A 26,682-nucleotide genomic window follows, 5' to 3' on the forward strand; every position below is an offset into this window, starting at 1 on the left:
ACCCTCCCCCCGAAGCACAACATCCCACTTTCTCACAGAAATAAAAGGACAGATAAATATATAAACAGATAGACTCCAAATTAAAACAAAAACAGAACGTCAACTCACACACTACCAACAGAGAGGAAAAGAACAGAAAATGGTTGCATTTCTAATTTATTTGCCAAAAAGCCACTTGATTAAATCCAACTTTAATTAACATCATAACAAGGAGGCCTATATGCCACTTAGAGAAATGAAATGGCGAGCGTCCAGGGGTTTAACTTTTGGGTCTCGAGGGTCTAAAGCATTGAGTGGCCTTAATCCAGGGTCTCGCCTGGCCGCCTCCCCCAGGGAGTGTGAGCCAAGGCTGGGTTGGGAGAGGAGCCGGGTCCTGGGAGGACTGAGAGGGCTGGGGTTTAGGATCGCTGCTAATCACCACGGTATTAAAATGTTTACCGGCCGTGGTGGGATTAGCTCTGAGCTGATGATTTTTAATGTTATTATTTTTGCCCTGTGAGCTGAGTGCGCTCAATTTGGACTCTCTGAGCATCATGGAATGAAGAGACGGGGACACACTCGGCGATGAAATGCGTGTGTTCTTGTATTTCTGTCCTTATGAACAGTACATTTATTGGGATGACTTGCTCAACATTCAGGTTAAGATCCCACAAAGGTTCACTGGATAAGCAGACAGGATCACAGGAGATTTCTAAGGCTGATTCATTAGTTTATATACTCTAAATAAATGATTAAACATGTTGAAAATAATTATTTTCACAACAGTTTATATTCTGATATGAATGCGTCAATGTGTGTGGTATTCTATACGCTACAATGATTCATGTATATATGGATATGAGGTGAAGAAAATACCAGAGGCCTTTCAAAATAAAACAGCATATGGCCTCGAGAGTTAGATCTGTAACGGTCTGTAATTTGCGCTGTTAATGACTTCTGTCACTTTGTTTCTTTTCTTTGTTCTCCTAACCTTTTAAACCTCCATGGGACAGAAACGTTTCTCATTTTTTAGGAGAACCACATTCTCATATTCCTGTCCCCACACACACACACACACACACACACACACACACACACACACACACACACACACACACACACACACACACACACACACACACACACACACACACACAGGTCCTCCATTCCCTGTGGCCTCACTACAGTACAGACATATGGCGTAGAGCTGTACACCATCTGACCCAGATATATAACAGCAATGCATCTTGGGAAATACAGTGAATGCCTCACTGATGTTTGGTGCAGAAGTTCTCAGGGTTTTTCCCTAGAATAAAAGTTCCGTAGAAGCGGTGAGCACATTGACTCAGGAGGGTTTCTGTTTTTATCCAAGATGATGATGTGCTGCTCAGATTAAGTGATGAAAACAGAACATAAAGTGTTGAAGATCCTATTTACAGACTGAAGACTTTGAAATAGAAGCAGCAGAGGCTGAGATAACTTGATTTTTACCCAGGTTATCTCAAGCTACAAAAACCCTGTATCCTACATTTCCCATAATGCAACTCAACATAGTTTTTTGTTAGATCATCCCTGTCTGGTAAACTTCCACACTTACAGTCTGAGACGCCACCCTTCCATTAAATTTTGTGTTGTCCAAGCCCAAGCTGATAACCCTAATGACATCATCAGGGTCACTTTCTCAGACTTGGTGAAGCTCCTTCAGAGCCAAAGAAGACATTGTTAAACCAGTAGAGTGGCCATAACTGTAGGCTACACTGCCGTGGCTCCATCTCCTAGATATAATACCTAGAAAAATGGAATTTGGTGTGGAAAGTGTTGGACATGTTTGTGAGAGTTTACAAGGATTTCTTTGATAGACAGGCTGGTTTACCCAGAGATCACACAAAGAATCAACTCTTGGCCATCTGCACAGCAAACAATAGAAACTCATTAAGATGGGAACAATAAATTTGATCATCTGTCAAGACCAAACCTGTCTCCTCCATTTTTAGCTTGAAGACTTTCATACATTTCATTATTTCGTCTCGCATTGCCAGACCTACAGTATCTCCACAGCGCTGACAGATCAGGCTACACTACTTATCTATTCTGGGATAGGGTAACCAATCACAACCGCCCGAGATGCATCGATGGTGCCCATGCAAAATATATAGGGGACATAGCGGAAGGGGAACCCAATGTCAGGCTTTATCCCAGCACTGTAGCCAACATCTGCTAAGCAAGACTAGTGGCCACCTAACAGCTTTGAGGATTGCGAAGACACCAAAATCCCAGTCCAAAGGGATTGGTAGGGTATTGTCTGCTGACACAAGCTCTTAAGAGAGAAACTGAGAAACATGTTGCTTCTGTTTACCTGTTTCTCTGTAATGTTACAAGCTTCTGTAAATTAGCTTCTGTGTACTAGCTAGCTTCTGTTTAACGTCACTAGCTTCTGTGAATAAGCTTCTGTGAATTAGCTTTTGTGAGTTAGCTTCTGTGTAGCCTACTAGTTTTGTAAATTAGCTTCTGTGATTAGCTTTTGTGAATTAGCTTATGTGTATAGCATCTGTGTAACGTTACTAGCTTCTGTGAATTAGCTTCTGTGTGCTAGCTTCTGTATAATGTTACTATCTTATGTGAATTAGCTTTTGTAAAATAGCTTCTAGGTTGTGTTCAAGCTTTTCATGGGTGTTCTTTAGCTTTTCAGCTTCCTTGTTTCTTTTCATGGTTGTTTTCTAGTTACTTTGAATTGTTTTCCAGGTTGTGTTCCAGCTTCTTATGTTTATTTCCTTATTTCTTTGTAGCTTTCTCTTGGGGGTTTTCAAGTTCTTTCGGGCCGTTTTTCTAGATTATCAGTTTTGTTTTATGGCTTATCATAATGGTTTTCTATCCTCTTCAGGGTTTTCTTTTTCTTTTCCAGCAGAGTTTTACCCTCTCATGGTTGTTAGCATTTGTTTTCTTTTTTGCTTCTTGTTCAGTGTCTTTAGATTAGTTTTTCTCTTCTTTAGAATGTTAGTAGTTTTTTTTAATTGGGGTTTTAGCTGCTTTGGATGTTTCCACGGTTGTTTTGTACTTCCTCTTGGTTGTTTTCGAGGTCATTGTAGTTGTAAATATATTTTGCAAAAAATGTCTTGGAAAATATAAAAAGAAGACTTAACATCAACAACATAGTAACATCCTAGCCACTATTAGCCTACAGTACATGCTGTGTGTGTGTGTGTGTGTGTGTGTGTGTGAGAGACTACTACTTCTCACTTTCTTGAATTCAAACTGTAATTCAAGAGTCTCACAAACATGACTTTTACCCTCAGTGCTTCTAAGCGCACACAACTTTTCTCACTTCTTCACTTTCTCCTTACACAAAAACCTCTGTCAGTCTAAACTCACACTCAGAGTTAAAGCTGTGAGACACATGCATCCCCTTAACATCAAACACTTAAATAACTGTGACACACAGATGCACTTAAACACTTCACACACAAAAGCGAAACTGTCAATGCAGCGGAGAGAGAGGAAACACTAGCGTAGTAAAAAAAATAAAATAAATGAAATAAATAACCAATTAGTGGCAGCAGTCTTGTGTTGGACACGTATACGTCTCTCACAGAGAGCAACACGTCAAGCTCCGTTTGGCCCAAGGCAATCTGCTTGGCAATATGTTCCTGTGTTGTTATTGGTACACCCCCCCACTCCTCCATGGCTGTATAATAAATAACAGATATTAATAACCAAGCAGCGCTCCGTCCTCGCGGCCCGTTTTTACACTTTGCAAAGCCGACAATTTTCCCTTCAACAGGAGTATTTGTTAGAAATCGGGCTGAAATCTGGACCAACTAATCCTGGAAGTGTCTTTTTTTCACATGGGAATAACAAAAATGAGCTCAGATGTATAATCACTGAGTAAGCCTGTCAAATATGTCTATTAGTGATATGTTAAATATGGAAAACTAAAAGCTGCTTAGTCAGGGTCCCCACATACTGTGTGTTAGAGCAACACTGCAAACTGTTCAGATTTGGTAAAAGAAAATATTAAAAGCTATACACAGAAATACATGGATCATATATCTTGTATCTTGAAAACGCCCCAAACTCACTCTGACATCTCTCCATTTGGGCATGTATAGGACCTAAGCATGTGTGCGTTTCAGGCCTGTGTGTAGTGTAATTTCCCCACTGGGGATCAATAAATTAAAAAAAAAGTATAATAAGTATAAACTGATCTGATCCCAGCTTCTTGTGTGGATTCACTGCCTGTTTTTGTCTTGTGTGATTGTAGACAGTTTATTTGAAAGTTTTAGAATTTTATTTTTTACTATTTTAATTGATTTTGTATGCTTAGCAGCATACCCATGTATACACATATTTTTAAATAAAGGTTGTTTTGGATGATTAAAAATGAGAAACCACGCAGGTGCTGATGATCCAAATCAAGAATATGTCTCTTAAATCTATTCTTAAATACTTGTTCCAATATGTATAAAAGTATAAAAGTTCACTTTGTGAAACAAAATATTTTATATCATAAATACTAACCAGTACATTACACTGTGGAGAAATACACAAAGGTAGCATGTTGACCTGCATCTATGCTACACATGTTAAAACTCTTGTATACAATGGAACAAAATTAGAATATTATAACTCTCATCCCAGACTGATCCATACAAAACATATTTTCCTCAAACATTTCCCCCATGAGCATAAAGCTGCAGAGGCTTTTCTACACCCCAGATGTCCTCATCCGATTACTAATTGCACCTGTGTCCAACCTTTATGGAACAGATTTCTTGATTTTATGTTTTTGATAATTACTATGTGTGTTTTTCTGTCTCTAAGCGCATATTGAAGGAATGCTAACAGTTAGCTCATCCAGCTGCCCCTCTCAAAAATCCATAAACAGACGACGCCTGGTCTAATTTACACATTTATAATTACTTCAGCTCTTATTACTATTAATTATTCTCAAGAACGATGCAGTTAAACAGTACGTCGTGCTGCTGAGGCCTTAACCTCTAACTATGGGCGCTTTTTGAGTTATTTGAGATGTTTGAGTTTATTAAATGCATTTAGGAAAGTTAATAGAAATATGTTGACGGTGTGAGAACACAGGACATACAGAGCTCACATGCAGCAGACTGCACAGTGGCTGTGCGCGCTACAAAAGTCTCCAATCCAGGATGGATCACTGAATCTACAAAAACCTCTTTATTAAATCTGATCTAAATCTATTCGATTTTTATTTAATCAACATGATGCGTGATTATACAAATCCTGGCTCGTTTTCTCACAGATTAACCCCAAATAATCGGATGAAAAGGTTACCGAGGCTCTCTTAGGGGCAGAGTGGCTGGTCTAGATTAACAGGACGAAGCGCGAGACTGAAGGTGTCGAGGGTCTGAGTCGCCCTCGCCCTCCCTGTCCACTGAGACTTACCGCACAAAACGGATACAACACGGCGCCATTTGCATCTTGCTTTATGAACAAGTTCTTTTTTCAGGAGCTGTGTTCGAAAGCGTTCCCTGTAACGGTAATGTAGTTTGTTCGCCATTTTGTAGTGGGTTTAGAATTCTCCGCGGATAATTTCATTTACTATATAGTCCACTATAAAATACCCACAATGCACAGCTAATTTGAGTGTACATACGATGTAGCCTACATTTTACCCGCCTATACCACAATGCAACGCAGTTTTCCCAGAGCAGAAGCACCCGTGAAAACTGAAACGGAAACTTGGAGCAGGCTGTCATTTCTAAACAGCGGAAATGTACCATGTAACATATATACAACCTTTTACTATTCTCCTGAGAGCTCGCTTTGTTTCAGGGACGTATTATATTAAGTATTTTGGTTTCAGTTTGTTTACATGAAGCATGGGCGCGACCGCCTCCGTCACACAAACAACCGGCGCATTTACTGACGCAACGTCATATTTTCAGTGAGTGTCCGAAATCTCGTTGGGTCGTTCCCTATAAAGTTCACTATTTAACCCTTGTTTTGTCTTCCTGACGACCACGCAACTTTTAGTTTTTCTGGGTAAAAATATTTTTTCTTTTTTTTTCTAAATCAACGTTTTGGCCATCTTTTTCAACGTTTGTCAGTTTTTCCAAGTTTTTTGTCACTATTTCGGAAGTTTTTGTCGATTGTCGCCTTTATCCAAGTTTTTTGTCATTTTTCCCGAGATTTTTGAAGCTTTTAAGACGTTTCTGTCACTTTTTGTCGATTTTTTTCTGCGCTTTATTTGACGTTTTCTTTGTTTTTTTCCCCCCCACGCTTTGGAAGCTTTTCCCGACATTTTTGTCACTTTTTTCAATGTTCTTTTATCACATTTTTTTCAAATGCTATAAAATTGAATAAAACACCCAAATTCAATGAAAGTATGGAACTGGTCATTTATTTTATTTGTGAAGAGCGTTGCATGGAACCATCCACTTTATTTTTTTGACAATTTGGTTGAAAGAATCCCACATTTCTGGTATGGAAACTTTTTGAAAATTGACCCGAGGACAACAGGAGGGTTAATAAACGCTATATAGGGAATAGTGAGTGAGTGAATTAGGGAACGGTTTTGAAAACAGCTAGGGTTATAAATGGCCACAAGCCACATTCTGCCATTTTGCCGGATGCTCCGGCGATAATCCGGTAAATGAATCCTGAACTAATAATCTAACAAGACTAGGAACTGTCTTAACTGATGAAGGTCTGCTGACTGCATCAGTGTTACTGAATAAAGTCAGCCCAGCTTGTGGGATTTCTGGTTCCTGTTAAATGTGCACAAGCAAACTGTGAACCCGCACCTTCCAAAATCGACTCAAAGGTCAATCAAACGATCCATTTTTGGTGCAGTTTCACTTTGAATTCCTACTGGAAAACCAGGTTATTTCTCAATAAAAATCTGTAGAGAGTGAAAATGATGAGCCTGATTCATGTTGTATTTCTGTGCCGGGGATGCAGCATGTTGGCAGCCGGTCTGTCGGCTGTTTGTGTTTAAGCTTCACAAGTTAAACTGTGCTGACACTTTGACAGGTTTCCTGTTATAATAAGACTCCAAACAAGGTTTCTTCCCTCATCATTTCCTGTCACAACTGTGTCAGTCTATTAAGGGATTTTTTGTTATTGTTGTTTTTTAGGGGAATTAGGCTGTGTGTGTGTGTGTGTGTGTGTGTGTGTGTGTGTGTGTGTGTGTGTGTGTGTGTGTAGGTCTGCATCTGTGTGTGTGACAGACAGAGCCAGATGAGCAGGCAGATGTTTCCTCTGTCTCCACTCCGACTGTCTGAGAAAGACTGACAACAGCTGGACCAATGCCAGACACACACACACACACACACACACACACACACACACATATACAATACACACAGGTAGACAAAGAGACAGGGACACTGTTCTACCTCAATATAAAAGTTTTAGCATTTAAGTTTTGCTTTCTTGGTTATTTCTCGTCTACTATATGTTGAACTTTACCTTGTTGGACTAAATTGACACCAGTCCTATAATGCGAATGAAGAAATTGTTGTAGAAATAAGTATTATTATGTAATTTGTGGGCCCATTTGTTACTTCAAATTATTTCAGGACCTCATTTTGTTAAGATTCATTGATGTGCAGTACATTGCCGGTCGGGTTTGGGTGGTTGATTAATGGAAATTATTGGTGCGGATTGGCTCACACACACTGGACAGCCGATACACAGTTTTAAGGATTTCTCCATATCGTTGTCCACTGAACAAGCTGCATTTGCAGAGATGTGAGAAGTCAGGCGGGTCGACGTGGATTCATCACTTTTCAAAATCCATGTCACAAAGTGCTTCACAAAACAGCAAAACAAAAACGGACCAGCCATAAAAACATCAGTACTTGGTACTTGGTCCAGGTAAGGATTACGTTCCCAGGAAAAGGAGGATGGTATGTCAACACCTGCAGTAAGAGATATTAAGGAAAAGGTTTCGCACAAAGACCGTTATCAGGCAAACACAGCAGGAGACCCTCTAATCCAGAGACGGACCAATCATAGCCGTCTGATTGGGCCAGGAAGTTGGATTAAAAAATGTCCAGATCTAGAGTGTTTGGAGCTTTAGCTGAACCCTAACCCTACAGAACGATAGCTAGGGTTAGGTGTGTTGTTAGTTTGGTTTGTTAGGGCAAAAAAACTCACCGGCATACAAACAATAAATACCGTTGTTAGAGGTTTGACCGTGCTGACAACGAGAAAGCAGAATACAACTCGCAGAAGAACCTGAAGTGAGGTGAGACAGCAGATCAGAGAGAACATGTAGATGCTGTGAGTTTAGTTCAACTGTACCATGTTGTTTTCTTGCTCTGGCTCGTTCTTTCCCTGCATGCTGCCGTCACTCTGTCTGCTGCTGGACCTTTCCTCTGGGTCTGTCCTGGAGGAGAAATACAAAGTAAAATGTTTGAATACCTTCAGATGGTAAAGTCAACCACAGTTTTTGTCTGAAACAGTCAAATTACAACATTTATTTTATACTTCACATATAAAACAACACGTGTAAGAGCCATTTTCATGTTTTGTGTGTGTGTGTGTGTGTGTGTGTGTGTGTGTGTGTGTAGGACACAAGTTGTCCACTAGGTGTCACTATTGTGCATGTGTATTTAGGTAGGAACCTTTTGTCAGGTAACAGGTGTGTTGTTAGTCGGAGGAGCACAAATAGTTTTTGACCGCACCGCAATGCAACGTAGCTCACGTTAAAAGGAACACGCCGACTTATTGGGACTTTAGCTTATTCACCGTATCCCCCAGAGTTAGATAAGTCCATACATGTCCTTCTCATCTCTGTGCGTGTCGTAACTCTCTCACGCACCCACCGCTAGCCTAGCTTAGCACAGATCCTGGAGGTAACCGGCCTACTGCTAGATGGAGCAGTGCTTCGTCTTTCTGAGAATATAGTTCCCAGTTTCTATACGGTTAGAAGACGGCTGTGTCTCATGTGACCTTGTTATTTGTACACGCTGTGACTATACAAATCACAACATGTAAACAGGAACATGTTGGCATTATTTTGTCACTTATTGGGAGCAGTAGGCTAGTTGGAACCGGTTACCTCCAGGATCTGTGCTAAGCTAGGCTAGCGGTGGGGGCGTCAGACAGAGTTACGACACGCACGGAGATGAGAAGGGTATGTATGGACTTATCTAACTAACTAACTAACTAACTAACTAACTAACTAAGCTAAAGTCCTAATAAGTCGGCGTGTTCCTTTAAGGTGTGTGAAATGTTGAGAAGTTTAAGGAGCTTAATGGACACAGATGGATTCTTGCATGCTTATTTTAAAGACCATTTAGGGCGCTGCTTCAGTGTTTCTGATATTTTAGAAGGAGGCGAACAATGTGAGCAGCTGACAGACAGCGAGTGAAGGAGAGAGACAGAGATGATGATGTCACACAGACGACCAGCGATGTGTGCTCAGACCAGCTTATGGATCGGAAAGTTATCATCCCTTAAATCATATACAAGTCCGTGAATTGTGTGCAAGATTGAAATTGCAGGCTAGTGAACGCGTCAGCTACGTCATTAGCCTTGGATTGATTGTTATAAGCCCGTCTGGCAGCCCCTCAGTGGCTTTAAGTTTTAGGCTCAACCATTATAATAGCTTTTTGAATAATGTGAAGTAAATCAAAGGTGAACTAAATCGATTCTAGACATCAGATTTTTGTAAACATGATGACGAGCTGGGTACCTGTGGGATTGTTTGAGTATTTTCCGTGTGAAACAGGTGAGTCTCTGCGTCTCTTCCTGGTACCGCTGCAGGTCTTGGCTCAGCAGGTTACGGAGCGCGCTCAGTGCCTCCTCTTGGAACACCAACCTCTCTGATTGGAGCAAACGCTCGGTGACGGAGGCCTGAAGCTCCCGACAAACACACAGCTGAAACTGGGGAGGGTAATAATGGACAGCAGTTTTACTAATAGGCTTAATAGGAACTACAGCAACCTCATTGGTTTCCCTAAAAAACAAGAAAGACTACGAGACGCTGTTGAAAGCTGTGGACCTTGAGCCAGGGGAGTGGGGTAATATTCCGAGAAAGAACTCGGTGGTTTCTGAGGTTGAAGTCATTGCATTTACGAGAAAGAAAACTAGGATATTTTTAATATTCTCTGAGATTAAAGTGGTAAATGTAGTAGAAAAAAAATGGATATTCTCTAAGACTAAAGGTGGTCAATTTACGAGAAAAAAAACTTTTTTTTCAAGGAACCACGTCGCTTCAGGATCACCACAGCCCCTGCTCCGTAATCATTAGGTTTTTCTTACAATAGCCCTAATACGCTGTCGTAGGCGTCTTATCAATTGATTGATTCAAAAAAGCAATGATATTATTACAATGATCAGCTAATCTGTGTAGGAATGAACACAGAAAAGTTTATTAGCAACGCAATTTGCACGTGGCCATATGACTCACAAGTCAGATGGAAGAATTAAGTAAACTGAGGTAACGGAAGGAGCAGATGTCATTTTTCTCACTTTTGATAGTGTTTCCCCTACCATTGTTTGCCCCCCGAAAGAATGACAAAGTTACATAATTATGCTATATATATATATTTTTAAAACAATGCGCGAGCGGTTTTCACACATACAGGCAATTCGCTTCTCGTTTCTCGCCTTAAAAGTTCAATTCATTTTAACGTACGAGCTGGCTACATTGCACGCGTAACAAGCGGACGTTCCAACACTACGCTTTCACTATAATCAATGAAACTAGCTACACCGGGCACGAGAGCAGCACATAGTGGTGTGGATGCTACGCGGAGACCCGCTCTACAAGCGTAAAAACAGGACAGTCTTCCATTTATATTTTTTACGCGAGGTGTGTGCGTCAGTGTCTGAAGTGACGTGTTTGTAGATGGCGTAGCACTAAGAGCGACTACGATAGCGAGTAGTATGAAATCCCGAAAATCCGTATAGATTTGGTTGGTTGGGGCGGTGGATGGGTCAAACAACACAGGACTTTCAGGAGACCGGGGATCGTGTCCCACGTGTCACGTTTCCTAAACCCAACCGTCCGTTCTTCTTTTCTTAAACCCAACCGTTCTGTTCTTCCCACGTGTCATGGAAACGTAAGCCCAGCCACGACCTTTTCCTTAACCTAACTGCGTCAAAAGTGACGCCAATAGTCCCGACCAAGCACGTTTAGATATGACGCTAAAGGAGACTTTTATCGCCAATAACAACGCCGAAGGCACCTGACCAAGGGTCAGTATTTTACGCGATGGGAGTGAGAATCTGTTGGTGCGCAGCAGGTGTAGCCAGTTAACATTTTTAACCCACTGTGACCTGTGAGTATCAGGGTTTCCCCAATACAAGTTCTTAGGCCCGGTGGCAAGTGTTTGTTTTTTTCGACGAGGGCCCGGCTGTGGCCAGTCCCAGACTGATGGCAGCGTTAATGTAGAGCCCAATCGTTTCAGTGATTCCAAATAATGGATGGAATCGCGAAATTAAGAATTTAGAAAAGCAATAAGACAGACTTCATAGGGCTGTACATTAAGTCAGTGCTAAAAGCTAACTGGAGATTTGAAAATATGACTACGCCTACGTTTTCAAACGAGCTGCCCCACTGTAACTCAGGGTTTCTGCAGGTTTCACCAAGTCAAATTTTAGACTATTTAAGACCTTTTTAAGACCATTATGAATGAAATGTATGACCTATATCACGACATCAAAAAAAGAGAAAGAAGTCAGATGTCGGACTCCAGAAACATCATCTGAAACAATTCCCCAATTTCCTCATTCGCATTATAGGACCGGTGACTAGTCACTGTGAAAACACATTCGAAGACGCTGCCCGAGCATTTCAATGAGCATTAGAGGTAGCGCTACATGGACGTAAGAAAATTAAGACCTGTTGTTGCGGCTGTAAGCAGTCCAACAAAGTGCTGCCGCAAGGGACTAAACACTGAGAGATGCATAAACACACTGTGACGTGCTCGAGATTGTATTGCAATGATATATTACTCCACACGTAAAAAATACAACTAGTACTGCAGTTACCAAATGTAAAGTTACTTTGTGAGTCGAAATAAACGCGTTAGTGCGGCGCTCAACCGAACCCACCACCTACAATATCAGTGCACAATATAATAATCAATAAATAATATAAATGAGACCATAAACAACATACAATATGTGGCTCCTACAACTGTTTAAAATAATGTTAAACCTAGAACACAATACTTTTTAAGGCCTAAAAGTTTGATTTTGACATTTTAGACTTTTTTTTAGACTTTTTAAGACCCCGTGGAACCCCTGTATCTGTAGTTCTAAACATTTCTTAAAAATACATTTCAATGTCTTAGGTCTGGTGGGGGGCAACTTTGCCCCAGTGGGCCACCAGACTTACAATACACTGGGGAAAAACTCTATGTATGATATCAGTTTCCTGTTGTAGTTACTTACAGCGGACGTCTGAAGGCTGGAGTTCCTCTGCAGCTCTCGTTCTGTCTGTTTCTTCTTCTCCTGAAGATGAAAAAGCTCGGTGGTCAACAGCTGCTGGCGGCCTTCAATCTGCAAGAGTCTGTCAAACACAAAAAGAAAAACATTTAGTCAAAATTCACTCCACTTACAATTCACACTGTCAGTTTTGACAGCTAAACTCCACTATGATAAAATATTAGGGATAGCCTAATTATCAGCCTTGGCCGATTATGGGGGCCGTTTTTTGTCAGTTTGCAGATTATCTGTATCAGCGTTTTATTTGCCTGATAACTGATAAAGTTAATGAATTAAAAAAGTGAGCTACTTTGGCTCGGCTACAGCTCTGTGTCTGTCCCTCTGCTTCGGTTCCACTCACCGCGGAGACTGACTTAATGTCCCCCCCACATCACTGTCTGACTCTCTGTTACTGGGTATTATGTTGCATAAAATGCACCGAGGACTAATAGGCCGCTTTATTTCTCAGCACTACGGAGCGGTGTACAGCAAACGCAGCGTGCAAGGTTGAAATTGCAGGCTAGTAAATAGCTGTTTTTAGTTCATTTCCTGTATTTGGAGTTGGGTTCTGTTTGGAAATTTAAGTTCCGAAAGTGTACACCTTCTACTGACCAGGAGGATTGACCAAAAATCTGTTCTGCACATTGGGACTCTACAATTCTGGTTAGTTACTCCTCTTGTCGTGGTCCGGCCATTATTCTTATCATCATAAAACTTTATAAACTATTGGTTTTAAAGGTGATATACAAATAAAGGTATTATTATTATTATTTAAAGCAGTGTTTCTCAATTGGGGGTACGTGTACCCCTAGAGGTACTTTGGAGGACTGCAAGGGTTATGTGACATTTTTTCGCTGTTTTTGAAGTTTGTCACCTTTTTTTGGAAGGTTTTTTCGCTTGTTTTAACCTATTCTTGCCTTTCTTCCTCACGGTTTTCTACTGGCTTTTTTTCTTGGAAGTTTTTGTCTCTTTTTCAAAGTTTTTTTTCTGCTTTTTTCAAAAGTTTTTGTCGCTTTTTTCAAAGTCTGTCGCTTGTTTGAATTTCTTTTGTCACTTTTGTCGCCCTAGTGTTGCCTTCCTTCTTCCTACCATCTTTTTCCAAGGTTTTGTTGCCTTTTTCCATTAGCATTTAAATGTTTTCCAGGTACAAGGCTGTTGTTTAGTGAATCTAATCCGTGACAACGCTGTATTGTTCCTCTTTATAGAGACTTTTTTTATTTTCTACCAAAAAGTATTCGCGCTGGTTAGGGGTTAGTACATGGCTTAAAAAAACTGTTCATAAGGGGGAACATTATTGAAAAAAGCTTGAGAACCACTGAACCAGCCAGAAATGAAGTCCCAAGTAAAGCAGTGCAATGCAGTGAGACATCAGAGTGTAGTTGAGCGTGTGTCCACTGGGAGGCACTAACCCTCTGTAACAGAGAGGCCCAGCAGCAGGGGAGGAGAGGCACACAAGTGTTTTGTTTGTGAGGAAGAAGAGGAGGCTCGTCTGAGGGGAAGCCTTTGATGAACTCACTGAAGGACCGATATCAACATGAAGAGAAAGACAAATGAGTAGGAAGGACGCAAACGACGCTACGACAACACAAAGGCCCTCTGGGAAATATATTAACACTCCGTTAATGAGGTTTTCAAGGAGGCTCCACTGTGTGTCTTACGAGGACAGACACAACCGGTGTCTAAAAGACGATGATCTCGGATTTACATTCTCACTCACATGTCCTGCTGCAACAAACACAATCTGAAACACCGATGAAGAAAATGTCTGATGACAACAAACTAAGCGTTGGGTTGTTGTTTTATCATGTTGGATGTTTATGAATATTTTACAATAAATGAGGAACCTTTCAATCATGCTAATCAGTCCCTCCAGAAAAACGTGATTATGCGATCGCATAATTCAATGCATAATCAGCCAAAGTCCGCATATTTATGCGGGGGCCACATTTGCATGCATAAATTGCTGATTTCCGCGCATTTCGTGCATTGCATCGCATTCGTGCGTGCATTTCCGGGCTCGCATGATTTCATAATCCCCGCATTTTCGTTGCAAAAAAGTCACATGTATCTTAGCAGAAAGTTGAAAAATGTTGCGTTTACGTCACACAAGAGCAGCCATTTTCCCCTGTTGCCATGGGAACGTTATGAAGTGACTTAATTACGCGACGTGAACATCGTCGAAAAGCTGCAAACCGTGAAGCCGTGAGGAAACCGCAGTTTTTGCAAGCTCCCGCAATTTCGTCGCATGAAATTGCATAAATATCCCGCATATTCCATCGCTTTTGATGATTCCAATATCCCTTATACAAAATACATTTAAAATATATCTTTATAATATATATAATTTGATAATTTTAGATTCATTTTTCTTTCTCTCCACGTGCCATTTGAATTATTTTATAGTTTTCTGTAAGTTATTGTTTAAAAACACCAACGACAATAACAAATTTGGGTAGAAATAAAGAAGCTTTTCCACGATTCCCATGAGCAGTAACAGTATTACCATGACAACCTGTATGTAGCCCAACACGGGCTTTTTCTTACTCGACTGCAGTATGAAGCCTCAACTTCAACTCTGAAATCTAGTGGCTATGTTTCTGCTCCGTTTCAGTTCAATCTTCAGAAGAAATGAACACCTCGAGAGGAATCTTGAGGAGATTTCAAGACTTTGAAGCTTCATGCAAATGAGAAACTTTGCCACCTGTCAATCAAAATTGATCTGAACCAATCAAACGACTTTGTTAAAACGCTGCGTGTGAGGAGAAGGGAACATCATCCATTGGTATGAGACACACACACACACACACACACACACACACACACACACACACACACAGCTGTCGGTATGTGCGATTAGGTGCTTATATACAGAAACGCGTGAGTAGGGCTCCGTAATTGCTTAAATGTATGTGACAAACACATTTCACTCCATAATTGCAGGTGAAAAATTGATGGGTGTTTATTTCACATTAATGTATCTCCCAACTTGCAGCCCATCACATATACATTTTCGAGGTCACACAGGGTGTTTACACTGTGTATATGTATAGCACAAAAAGAATCCAATTTGAGGAATAAAATCCATTCCACAGAGAGTTTCTATGATGGACAAAGGTGATGCTTTAGACCTGTATGTAAATGTACACGAATGTTAATGTCTCTACTTCTCCTTCATATTGTTTGTGTGAACATTTTCTACATGCAAATCTGCAATTCTAAATAAAGTGTTCTGTTTATAAGTGCAAACAGAAGTTATATTCTCTGGTTTCAGCTTCTGCAATGTGAGGATTTGCTGCTTTTCTCGGTTTTATTCATCATCATTATTGTGAACTATAATACCAGAGGTGGGGGAATCCAGTCGCACGACTTGACTCGAGTCGCAAATTAGAGGACTTGAGACTTGCTTGACTAACGTTGATAAATGACTCGACTTGACTTTGACTTGGCATTCAAGACTTGAGACTTGACAGATGAATCAAAAAGGACTTGACTTTTTATTAATGGAATACAAAGTAATATTTGCCGTTTTCAAGATATTGATACGTTTTGTTTTCTGACACATGATCACATGCTCCCCAACCTGGCAAACCGGGGGAGGCCAACGCAGCAGGCTGCCGTCATGAAGGGGATTATGCCAAAAATAATAAAATTTGGATTCCAGGATTATGTAGTCGATAGTCTATATCGACGAAGTTTCATTTCCGGGATTATTCAGGTGCTGCCCTCATTCCGCCGGATGTCCCTCACCTTCCGCTTTTATTGTGTTGTAATATAACTCCAGTAAATTTCTGAGGACTATGGTTAACTGCTCCTCAGATCTCTGCAGGGTAAATCCAGACAGCTAGCTAGACTATCTGTCCAATCGGAGATTTCTGTTGCACGGCTAAAACTATTGTATGTAAAACAAGTTCCTTCCCAAGGGTATTTTGCAGCGGCACCGTGGCTCCGTCCAGCGCGTAGCGCTGCCAATGACGATTGTGATTGGTTTAAAGAAATGCCAACAAACCAGAGCACGTTTTTCTCCGATCCCGGAATGCTGTGCGGACTAGCCTCCTCCGCAGCACCGAGGAGGAAGGTCTGGCAATGCGAGACTATGTAGTTGATGACCATACTAAGAAGAGATCAGCTCTAAAATCACGCACACCACGACCACAACATCTAGCTACATCCATCACTACAAAACCCACAAAGAAAGGAACATCAATGTCTCTTTTTAGCTAAATAATCGGCTGGTTAAACTTTCATTTTAACTTACTTTAGACTTGGTTTCGAATTGATTGCGTATTCTATTGAAAAGACATATCTGTTAAAGACAACCAGGGGACGGATTCAGGGCCAAATAACCGATTCAATTCATTTATGCGAGCATGTTAACTTACTAGTTACACAGCCATGTGAATTCTGTATGACTAGACTTGTGACCTGCTTGACTTATAGGAGGAACTCAACTTGACTTGCTTGATTCTCAACACAGTGACCTGAGACTTAAAGGGGCGCTATGCAGTTTTGGCCATTTCTTCGACGTTTTCTCGCGTTTTGCTGGCAGGTTTCTCTATAGAGCTCCCCCTACAGCTTCAGAATAGATATTTGGCAGCTCCTATGTTTACTCGTGTCTGACTCCTCGCTCGGTCAGTCTGCCGTTTCCTCTTTCTCTGTTCCTCCGACAATGCTTTCCTAGCTTTCTGCTTCTTTTTTGCCGGCTCAGCCATGACGGTAGTGTGAAAAACTCCATCGCTACTTTGTTCTTATAGCTAGCCAGTTCCTGTATGTGTGCAATGCCGTGAAGCAATTTGTTACATTGCGAGACCTGATATCACGCCGGCCGAAAGTTGCAAGGGTGGTTTTTCCGCTCACAGGCACTAGGGGGGAGCGAGACGACCACCATTCAACTCGAAAAAAGTCATATAACCATTCCAATGACTCCAAAGCTGTTCAGTTAAGGTAAATTAAGCTAAAAAAAACTGCATAGTTCCCCTTTAAAGGTTAAGACTTGAGACTCGCTTGTGACTGCACATGTGTGACTTACTCCCACCCCTTACTCCCACCCCTTCTAAATACCTCAATCGGACTGTTGGTCAGACTGACATTTTACAGACTAAATTTGTAGCAGTTGCAGCCTAACGGATAAAAAGATGTTGGTTGTTGTGCTATTAAAAAAAGAAGAGTGCAAATGAAGAATGTAGAAGAGGGGGAGTGATGGAAAGATATCCAGTACAAACAGGAGTAGAAGGGGTGCGAAATAGAACAGAAAGACTCAAAGGACGATAATAAAAAGCAGAGGGGAAGGGAGGAAAATAAGACAAACATCTTAAAATAAGGACAAGTGAAAGGAGCAAAAAAGGAGGGAGAGGAATACAAGGATGGAGCAGAAATGATTTGACAGGGTGAGCGGAAGGAAAGACAGATAGAAGGGGGTGAAGAAAAGAGAAATCAAGTTTAGTTTTCTTCTACTGCACAACCGTGCCGTGTGCCTTTAAATCAGAAAGGAGGACATGAACAAATCATACAGAAAAAGAAAGTGAAAGACAAGGGATAAAAAAAGAAGAAAAATGAAAAGAAACTAACAAGAGAAAGTGAAAAAAGAAACAATTTATGACTATAAATGAAGGGGAAAAAACGTTTTTCATCTGTTTGAGCTTTTCCACGCTGTTGATCGATTTCATGGTAGATATCAGCAGATTGTGAAGATATGAACAAGAATGAACGGATTATCCCTTAGGGAAGAAGAAGATGAAGACGGAAGGGTTGGCAGAGTTCAGCTGGGTGTTTTCCAAACTGCCAGTGTGCCTGTTAGTCTTGGCAACACGCACAACTCGCCTTGCATAACCGGACCAAAGACTCGGTTTCGGTCTATCTATGGGAAAATAGCACCAAAAACAACCCAATCACCCTCCATCTATTCCTCTACAGAGTGCTATTGAGTCTTGTGTATTAGCTTTCAGTCCATCATGCACTGCTGCAAGTAATAAAGAATGTCTTGCTGTTTTTAAATGAAGCAAGTCATGAATTCAGGCATGTTTTACTTCATTAAACATGTGAGGCAGAAGGTCAGCACTGTTGTCAATAATGATCAAAATGGAAATTTATGGAATCCAGTTTAGTTTTTTAAATTTTTTGAGAAGCCATGTTTGCTTTTGTGCTTACATCTAAGGGGCAGTTCACACAAAAAGTTGTAATGGTATCAATAAATGCAGATATCCAGGCACTACATGCTTGCTCTTGGGGGAATTGTTGGGAATTATAGAGTGTGGTCTAGACCAGGGGTCTTCAACATTTTTTAAGCCAAGGATCCCTTAACTGAAAGAGAGACGGTGCAGGGACCCCCTACTACATGTATTGTATAAAATGAAGTTGCATATTAAACTGGGCCTACAATAACGTTTAGGGCGGCCTAGAGCCTTTATACGTACCTGTTTTGCATAGAAAACTAAGCTATTAAAATAGCCTAATAATTGTTGGCATGATTTTATAAATCATATTTTAATGTTAAACATACATGTGGCAAAGTGAATCCTAAGGATGAACTGTATCTGTGTGTGGCCTTAGTGACTACCGTACCAATAGGCCATTGAAGCCTATCATCAGTGGGGATTTATATTTTCTAATATTTTGTTGGATTCAAGACTTTTTAATTTATTTTTTTTAAACTTTAAAATTAACAATAATTTGGAGGCCCCCTTGCATTGACTCTGAGGACTCCCTAGTGAAGATCCCTGGTCTAGACCCATCTATCTGTAAAGTGTCCAGAGATAACTCTTGTTACGATTTGATACTATACATGAAATTGAATTGAGACTCATTTGTCATGGTCTTTGAGATTTCTGGGGCCAAACAAAGACAGGACTTTTACTCAGGAGACTGTTGTTGGTGTCCCATGTGAAACCATAAGGAAACGTTGACTTATTTCTCACTAAGTTTTTCCTCGCCACTGTCGCACTAAATGCTTGCTCTTGGGGGAATTCCTGGAATTGTTGGGTCTTTGTAAATTACAGAGTGTGGTCTAGACCTACTCGATCTGTAAAGTGTCTTGAGTTAACTCTTGTTATGACTTGATACTATAAATAAAATTGAATTGAAAATTGAACTGTGTACGTAACATATTTAACTTACGTCGATATTATTTTAGTTTTTTTTTATTCACAATGTTAACCACGTGTTTAAAACAGCGACCATTTCACAACAGGCGCCAGTCACTCGAAAATAAGTTTCCCTCGAAATGTAATTGAGAATGCAATTTTGTTTACTGTTTTCACTACAATAACGCTTCAAATCATTTATTTGAGCAGCTCACAGTATTGAAAGTTGACATTTAAAAAATGAAAAAATAAGACGAACAACTAAAATGATTAGTTGATTAATCGATTAGTCAATAATCTGCAACAATTATTTCGGACAGTTGGGTTTAGGAAACGTGACACGCGGGACACGATCCCCGGTCTCCAGGGTGAGAGTCCTGTGTTGTTTGACCCATGCACCACCCCAACCAACCTCCCAACGCGGATTTTCGGCTTTTCATACTACTCGCTACCGTAGTCGCTCTTAATACATTAGTTTAACCAACATGCTGACCATCATGAAAAGAACGAGATAAACGTGACTGTGTACACGAATCAATAGATTAAATTACGCGACCATTTCACGAACTGCCGTGAGACTGCGTTGGAAATACAGAGAGAGTTGTGTGGTGCCGATAGTCTTAATTAGCTTTGTAGCAACTCATTTCGCAATGGCTTGAATGTAACGAACGTTCATTAATATCAAAAAGTTACGCACTAAAGCTTTAAAATATGAAATATTAAAAACAAGTAAGCAAGATATGCATATGCCAAATCTACCTTTTATTTAAACTCAGACCGGACATAGTTATTTGCGATTCTGTTTGATTTCTCCGGAAGTAAACATTGTAATGGATTAATATAACTATTAAATCAAGAGTATGAAAAAGAAAAGAACATGTTGTGACTGTTAACATTCTAATGCAGTCTGTCGTATTCAAGTTTGCTGCTTTGAAGCATGGTGATGCTTTACAGAATGCGCTTCGTTCTAAACTCTGCCTCGCTTGGTATGAGAAAAGTTTGGTCCATAAGACCGTTAAAAACTGCTTTAGCTTCACTGCAAAGACATGAAGGTTGGTACTTGGCTGGGATTATGTTCTCACTTCTAACAAACACTTGTCTTGTCTGGGGACGAAGACTATTCTGTTCTGAGTTTTAAAGGCACCGTTTTAAAAGTTGTTGGTGTGAAAGCTGCTTGATACCTGCAGCTTTTTGAGGTCCACTCAGACTCTCTTTATCTCTGTTGCTAAATGTTGTAGAGTCGTATAGCTCTATCCTCTTTTCCTGCTTCAGAAAGCCCAACCCTGTCTTGGTGCTGACATTACCAGATAAGCCTCTCTTAAAGCCAAGGAAAACCCCCAGTAAAATGAAAGCAGGGTGACGTCTTCTTCCAGTAAGCCAAGTTTGATATGAGAAGTGGATACCATGTTGGGCAGGGCAACCAGGGGGGAGACATGTAACAGTATTCATAAGAAACCATTAATCTCCTCTTAATAAGCTTTTGATCCATGCTATGAAAAGAGCCGACCAGTCTTGGCAATGAGAACCACGTTGCTGGGAAATTAGGAGATCTCCTGGAAATTAACCAGCACAATGTGGGCATGTTTGTATGTGTGTGTGTGTGTGTGTGTGTGTGTGTGTGTGTGTGTGTGTGTGTGTGTGTGTGTGTGTGTGTGTGTGTGTGCGTGTGTGCGTGTGTGTCTCTGCTGGCACACCTTGAATTCGGAGATGTGTTTTAGCTTGTCTCGTCTGACAGAACTGAGACCAGTCGAAGTGTTGTTCTGCCAAACTGCTCGTCGTGGCAGGAACACAGAGAGAAGCATCGACAGGGTAAGGCTGCAGCCACCTATCCCAACGTTTACTGTCACCACAACGCACGCTGTAACCAAACCAGGAAGAAACTCACCAGGAACTTTCACTTTCTCATATTTCATATGAAAAGATATAACCAGGATTTCAAACTGTTTTTTTTTTTTTTTTAGCCAGCCTGACGTCCAAAATACAACTGCAGACAGAAGAAGAAGAAAAAATCGTTGTTTCTGATAGGTTGTTTTGGATTCCCGGATTTAGGGTTTTCTTTTTGGATCGTTGTGGCCCAAAGTAAGTTAACCCCTCCGGCACTTTTTCTGGTGTTGTGTCCAGACACGGATTTCCCTTTGGCCTTTAGTCGTGGATAGACAATCATTTTGGAAGATTCAACAACCACTTCATTTGGAGCATACTGCCACTTTTACTGTTAAACTATATATATATATATATATATATATATATATATATATATATATATATATATATATATATATATATATATATATATATATATATATATCTCCAAGCACTCCAATTAATACTTTGGATTCTTTTTCAAATACTTTTTACAGTATGCCTGTGAAACACGCTGAAGAAGGGCGTCCTGCCCAAAACGTCCGTGTGGCAATGAAAAGTATTAATTGGAATGCTGTCCATATCAATTTATTGACATTTACAACAAAGGAGAGTGGGTTCAACTGATGTTAAAGACTGATAGTACATCCTATCAATGACAAACTTTTAGCAAATGGAGTTAAAAAAATTCACAATGCTAAGCAGCTTTGTTTAGCGGGATGATTTTGGTTTGTGTGAAATGTTGGTGAAGAGATGCAATAGCCTGTAATGATGCTGTGGTAAGGCCTTTACCCTTAACTGCCATATGGTCTGTATCAACATCTTGATTTGTGTCTATCCTACTGTCTACATTATTCTCTTATAATGCCCATATTTAATGCTGTCTTTTATTAAACTTTATCCTTGCACTGCTATAGTTTTTATATTACTATGTCTACATTATTCTCTTATATTGTCCATATTTAATGCTGGTCTCTAGACTTTATCCTTGCAGTATTGGACTTATTTGCACTACCACCATGACACACACTCTCATAGAGCACCTTAACTTGCATACTGAATCACAGGATCAGTCCGTTAGTACATTCATGTGGATTTTCTATTTAGTATCTTTTCTTTTATTGTCCATATTATTCATGTGGATTTGTTATTTTATCATCCTGTTTGTGATGTATGTGTATGTTGTGTGGGACGTCTGTAAGCTACTGGGACCTTGAATTTCCCCTTGAGGATCAATGAAGTATCTATCTATCTATCTATCTATATACTGAACACAACACCAGGGTTAGCCAATTATCGGCCCTGGGGACTTGGCAGTTTTTTGGCAGTTTGCAGATTATCTGTATCGGTGTTTTTTTGCCTGATAACTGATAAAGTTAATTAATTAAAAAGTGCGCTACTTTGGCTTTCTACACCTCTGTGTCTGTCCCTCTGCTTCGGTTCCACTCACCACTGAGTCTGACTTAATGTCCCGCCCACAACACTGTCTGACTCTCTGTTACTGGGTATTGTGTTGAAAGTTTCTAATTTATTAAATAATTACTTAACCCTCTGAGGACGAAAGACGCACTGGCATTTCCAAACGATGTTTGACAAAACATCCTACTCAAAAAGCGATATTACAAAATTTCATTTCAGACATGTATTTACTATTTTAATCATATATAACCCTAAAGACTTTGGTAAACTTATTTCAATCACCGAAACATTTGGTACAACACATCGTTTGTTTTCAAAAGAGATTTGAGGAATTTCAAAAAGCGAACATCAACGTTTCAGCGGAAAGCTGAGATTGTTCTGAACATTTTGATATGAAACACATGGGGATATGTTATATGCAAATAACTGATACCCTATGAAGGTACATTTAAGAAGATATGTGAAAATGCCTTTAGACCCCATAGGGTTAAAGCATTTAAACAAAGTTTTGTGTTGGATTTTGTAACATTCCAAAATCTTAATTTTGACTTAAAGATTTTCATTTTCACTGTAAATGTCGGTTTCAATATATCAGTTATCGTTTTTTACTATTAATCGGTATCGGTCTTGAAAAAACTGTTTTGGTCAATCCCTACACAACACCAGTAATATTACAGTAGAACTATGCGTTACATAACATTAAACACATTGAGCATGTTGCTGTGTCTGTCATTATGAGATTGATGCATTGTAATGAACCTACCTAGGGTTAGGGTTCATGTGTTCATGACAATGTCATGTCACTCTTATCTAGATACCTTCAAGTAAAGTGTTACCGAAGGTGGTTCCTAAACTGTTTCACTTAGAGGGCTACAGAGTTTAAATTAGACAAAAAAAACAAGGAAATAGAAAGAAGTTTTCTGAAAATCTATAAATATCCAAATGAGGCATTGTCTAATGCTAACTTTTACTGAATTTAGGAGAAATTTAAATAGACAAAGTGTAGTAAAATAAATGCCTAAACATGTTTTTCCACAATAGTCTGAAAGAAGACGTTACGGAAGCAAAATAGACCAAAAACTCAAAATTGAAAAATGATGTTTTTGTCTGTAGCGTCTCCCCTTACCATGGACATTCATTCTTGACTTTTTGAAAAAAAAAAAAAAGTACATATAAACACATACATATACATAAATCAATCCAAGCGCAAAGGCTCAACTGGGTCCTCACAAAGATAGACTTACGAGAGCATGCACATGCACACACACACACACACACAACACAACACACACACAACACACAACACACACACACACACACACACACACACACACAGGATCATGTTTTCTCCAGCGGAGCAGAACCTGCTGTTGTTATGAGATACAGTGAAACTCCCACATCCGTGTTTGAGCTGCCTCCTACTCACATGTTCTACGCTACATAACATGGTCCTGATTTATAGAAAGAGGAGAGTCCAATTTCAGAAAAAAGAAGTGAGGATTTTTGCCAAAATGCAACATTTCTATATTCTTTCAGAATATGAGAATACGGTACACCCTAAAAAACGCTGGGTTATTTTAATAACCCAAATGCTGGGTTAAGGCTGTTGGGTTTTAGGTTGGGTGGATTTGACCCAACGTTGGGTCAAAGATTGTGACCCAATGCAATGGGTTAAACGAAAGCAAGGCTAATTCTTCCGCCATTTGGCCATTTCTGGACAGAATTCAGGCACCAGGACGTCAACGACCATAGCTCCGGTAAGTGATAGGAAACTTTAAGACGTAAAACAATACAAATAGGTTAGAATAGCCAGACAATTTTAATGATAGTCTGAACTGAAAGACATGTTAGCATTAACTTAGCTCTCTGTATGGTTAACCGTAACGTTAGTTCACTTTAGCCAGCGAGCTATAAGGCTATAGGACATTAACGTTAGCAATTAACCGTTAGCTCAAGAGTTTAAAACTTATTTTGTAGCTAGCTAGCTAACTGTCTCTCCTCTAACGTTAGCTAGTAAATCTCTAGTTTTTCTATATTGCTATTTTTGGTTCCTAACTGTAAACACACATTACTCCTTACACGGAATTAATTAACTATATAACGTTAACGTTATGAGTATTATTTAGCATCCCGAACGTCATGATTGATTGACGCACTTGACAGTGAAGATGATGGAGGCAAATAGGAACGTTAACGTTATGGCCTGAGCTCTCGAACTTTTTATAAAACCTGATAATAACGCAAAAGAGGACAATGATAAAGTAAAGAGACTTGCCCCCTCGTAAGTGTTAAGCAGTCTAACAGTTACGAGGTATGTTTGTGTTTAGGTTTATTTCTGTATTGTTAATATGTAGCTAAGGTAATGTTAGCTAACTTTAGCCTAGGCTCGAGTGAGTCAGGATAAAATCAAGCTAGCGTTATTTTACAATAATTAGAAGTATAAGTATAATAACCACACAATAATGAACTGACCTAAAGCAAATGTGACAATCCCTGACAGTGACAGTGTGGCCGCACAAGGAAAGCGAGTAGTGAGAGTAGCATTTATGAGTGCAAGAGGAAAAAGAGATAGCAAAGATAATGCAAAGTGAGTTAAAAGGAGTTACCCTAAAAAACATGAGCTTAAACCTTACAACATATGTTGCAACACAATACGATCATCTTTAGAAAGACAACATCACCCAAGTTTGAGCTTTTTGTGCAGAATCAGGCAGTACATGTAAGGCAAGTGCTAAGCTGTTCCATCGTTGGCTCAGCTTTATCCTAATGTTAACTTCAGCTCTTAATTTCAGAGTTGTTTCTGGCTTAGTTATTACCTAATGTCTTTGAATTCTTTTTTTTAATTTTTTTTTTTTTTATCATTTTTGTATACTTCTAAACTTTAGGACGCATGGTTCACCCCAGGGAGAGGGCATAAACCCGCAACAGGCTTTCTGGAAGAGCGTCTCCGCAATGTCTGAAAAAGGCTCCACTCTGGCAGACGAGTAAATTTAACATCACAAGTGCCACAAGACACCCGAGTCATTGTTTATCAGGTACAGAAAGATGTCTTGCTCCTCCATTTCAATCCAATTCATGTTGATGCATTTAGAAGTGGATTTGACTTATCCTCTATCCTGTTTGCAACATACTAAGTACTTCTTACTTGAACTCTATGGGCCAGTTTCATATACAGAGATTCAACTTTTTACATAACTCTTCATTTAATTTTTCTTGTAGTCTAGGGCTAGGCTTGATTCTTGTATGGGAAACCGGCCCACTCTATTAAAAAATTAGATGTCTTAATATGTCACAGCTTGGTAGAACTTATTCATTTCTCTTCTCATCACAGAACCAACTAGAACTCCAGAGCGGGCAATCCAATTGACGCAGTGACTGAAAAATAACATCTGGCCACAGTCCCAGGTTGGCCAACACATGTTGGAGACTGCCATGCATAGGGCACAGTGGATCCGAGCAAATGGGACTACATCAATGCTAGACATTATCACAGAGTTTCCACGCTTAGTGGACACTCCAGGTATGGTGAGCTAGAATCTTACAAAATGACTTGTGTGTTGTGGTGCTGGGATTGTTGTTCGATGTCAACTTTGTGCTAAAGTTTGGGAGTTCATCTAGACTACCGACTTTCAGATACCGGGACATGAATCAAACACTGTCAAATTAATGAGAGCTCAGATGGCTAGTTGATAGTTCAATGCATGACGTTTGAGAAATTGTGACTATTTTGTCCGTTTAATGATGTAATAAGTGAATGCACACATCACATGTTTTAAGTCAGAAAATGTAAAATTACTTTTGTATTCTTTTATACAACTTTTAATGTTAACTGAAATGAATTGAAATGTTTAATTTTGTCTTAAGTGATATATTTGGCTTGTAGCAATAAAAACAAAATGCTGGGATGTTATGTGCTTGATTATTTCAT

The 26,682-nt window shown here is 39.8% G+C and overlaps 1 protein-coding gene across 1 annotated transcript in view; it reads right to left on the reverse strand.

Annotated features, from left to right (window-relative positions):
- LOC144531728 (uncharacterized) overlaps positions 1–26,682 on the reverse strand; it is a 103,310-nt gene that overhangs the window by 21,370 nt on the left and 55,258 nt on the right. The window contains exons 8-10 of the mRNA XM_078271992.1: positions 12,364–12,481; positions 9,656–9,846; positions 8,260–8,344 (exon numbers count right to left, since the gene is read on the reverse strand). Of these exons, the coding sequence (XP_078128118.1) occupies positions 8,260–8,344; positions 9,656–9,846; positions 12,364–12,481 (394 nt within the window). The remainder of the gene's footprint in view (positions 1–8,259; positions 8,345–9,655; positions 9,847–12,363; positions 12,482–26,682) is intronic.

This window comes from Sander vitreus, chromosome 16 (assembly GCF_031162955.1).
Source record: "Sander vitreus isolate 19-12246 chromosome 16, sanVit1, whole genome shotgun sequence".
Taxonomy (NCBI): Eukaryota; Metazoa; Chordata; class Actinopteri; order Perciformes; family Percidae; genus Sander; species Sander vitreus.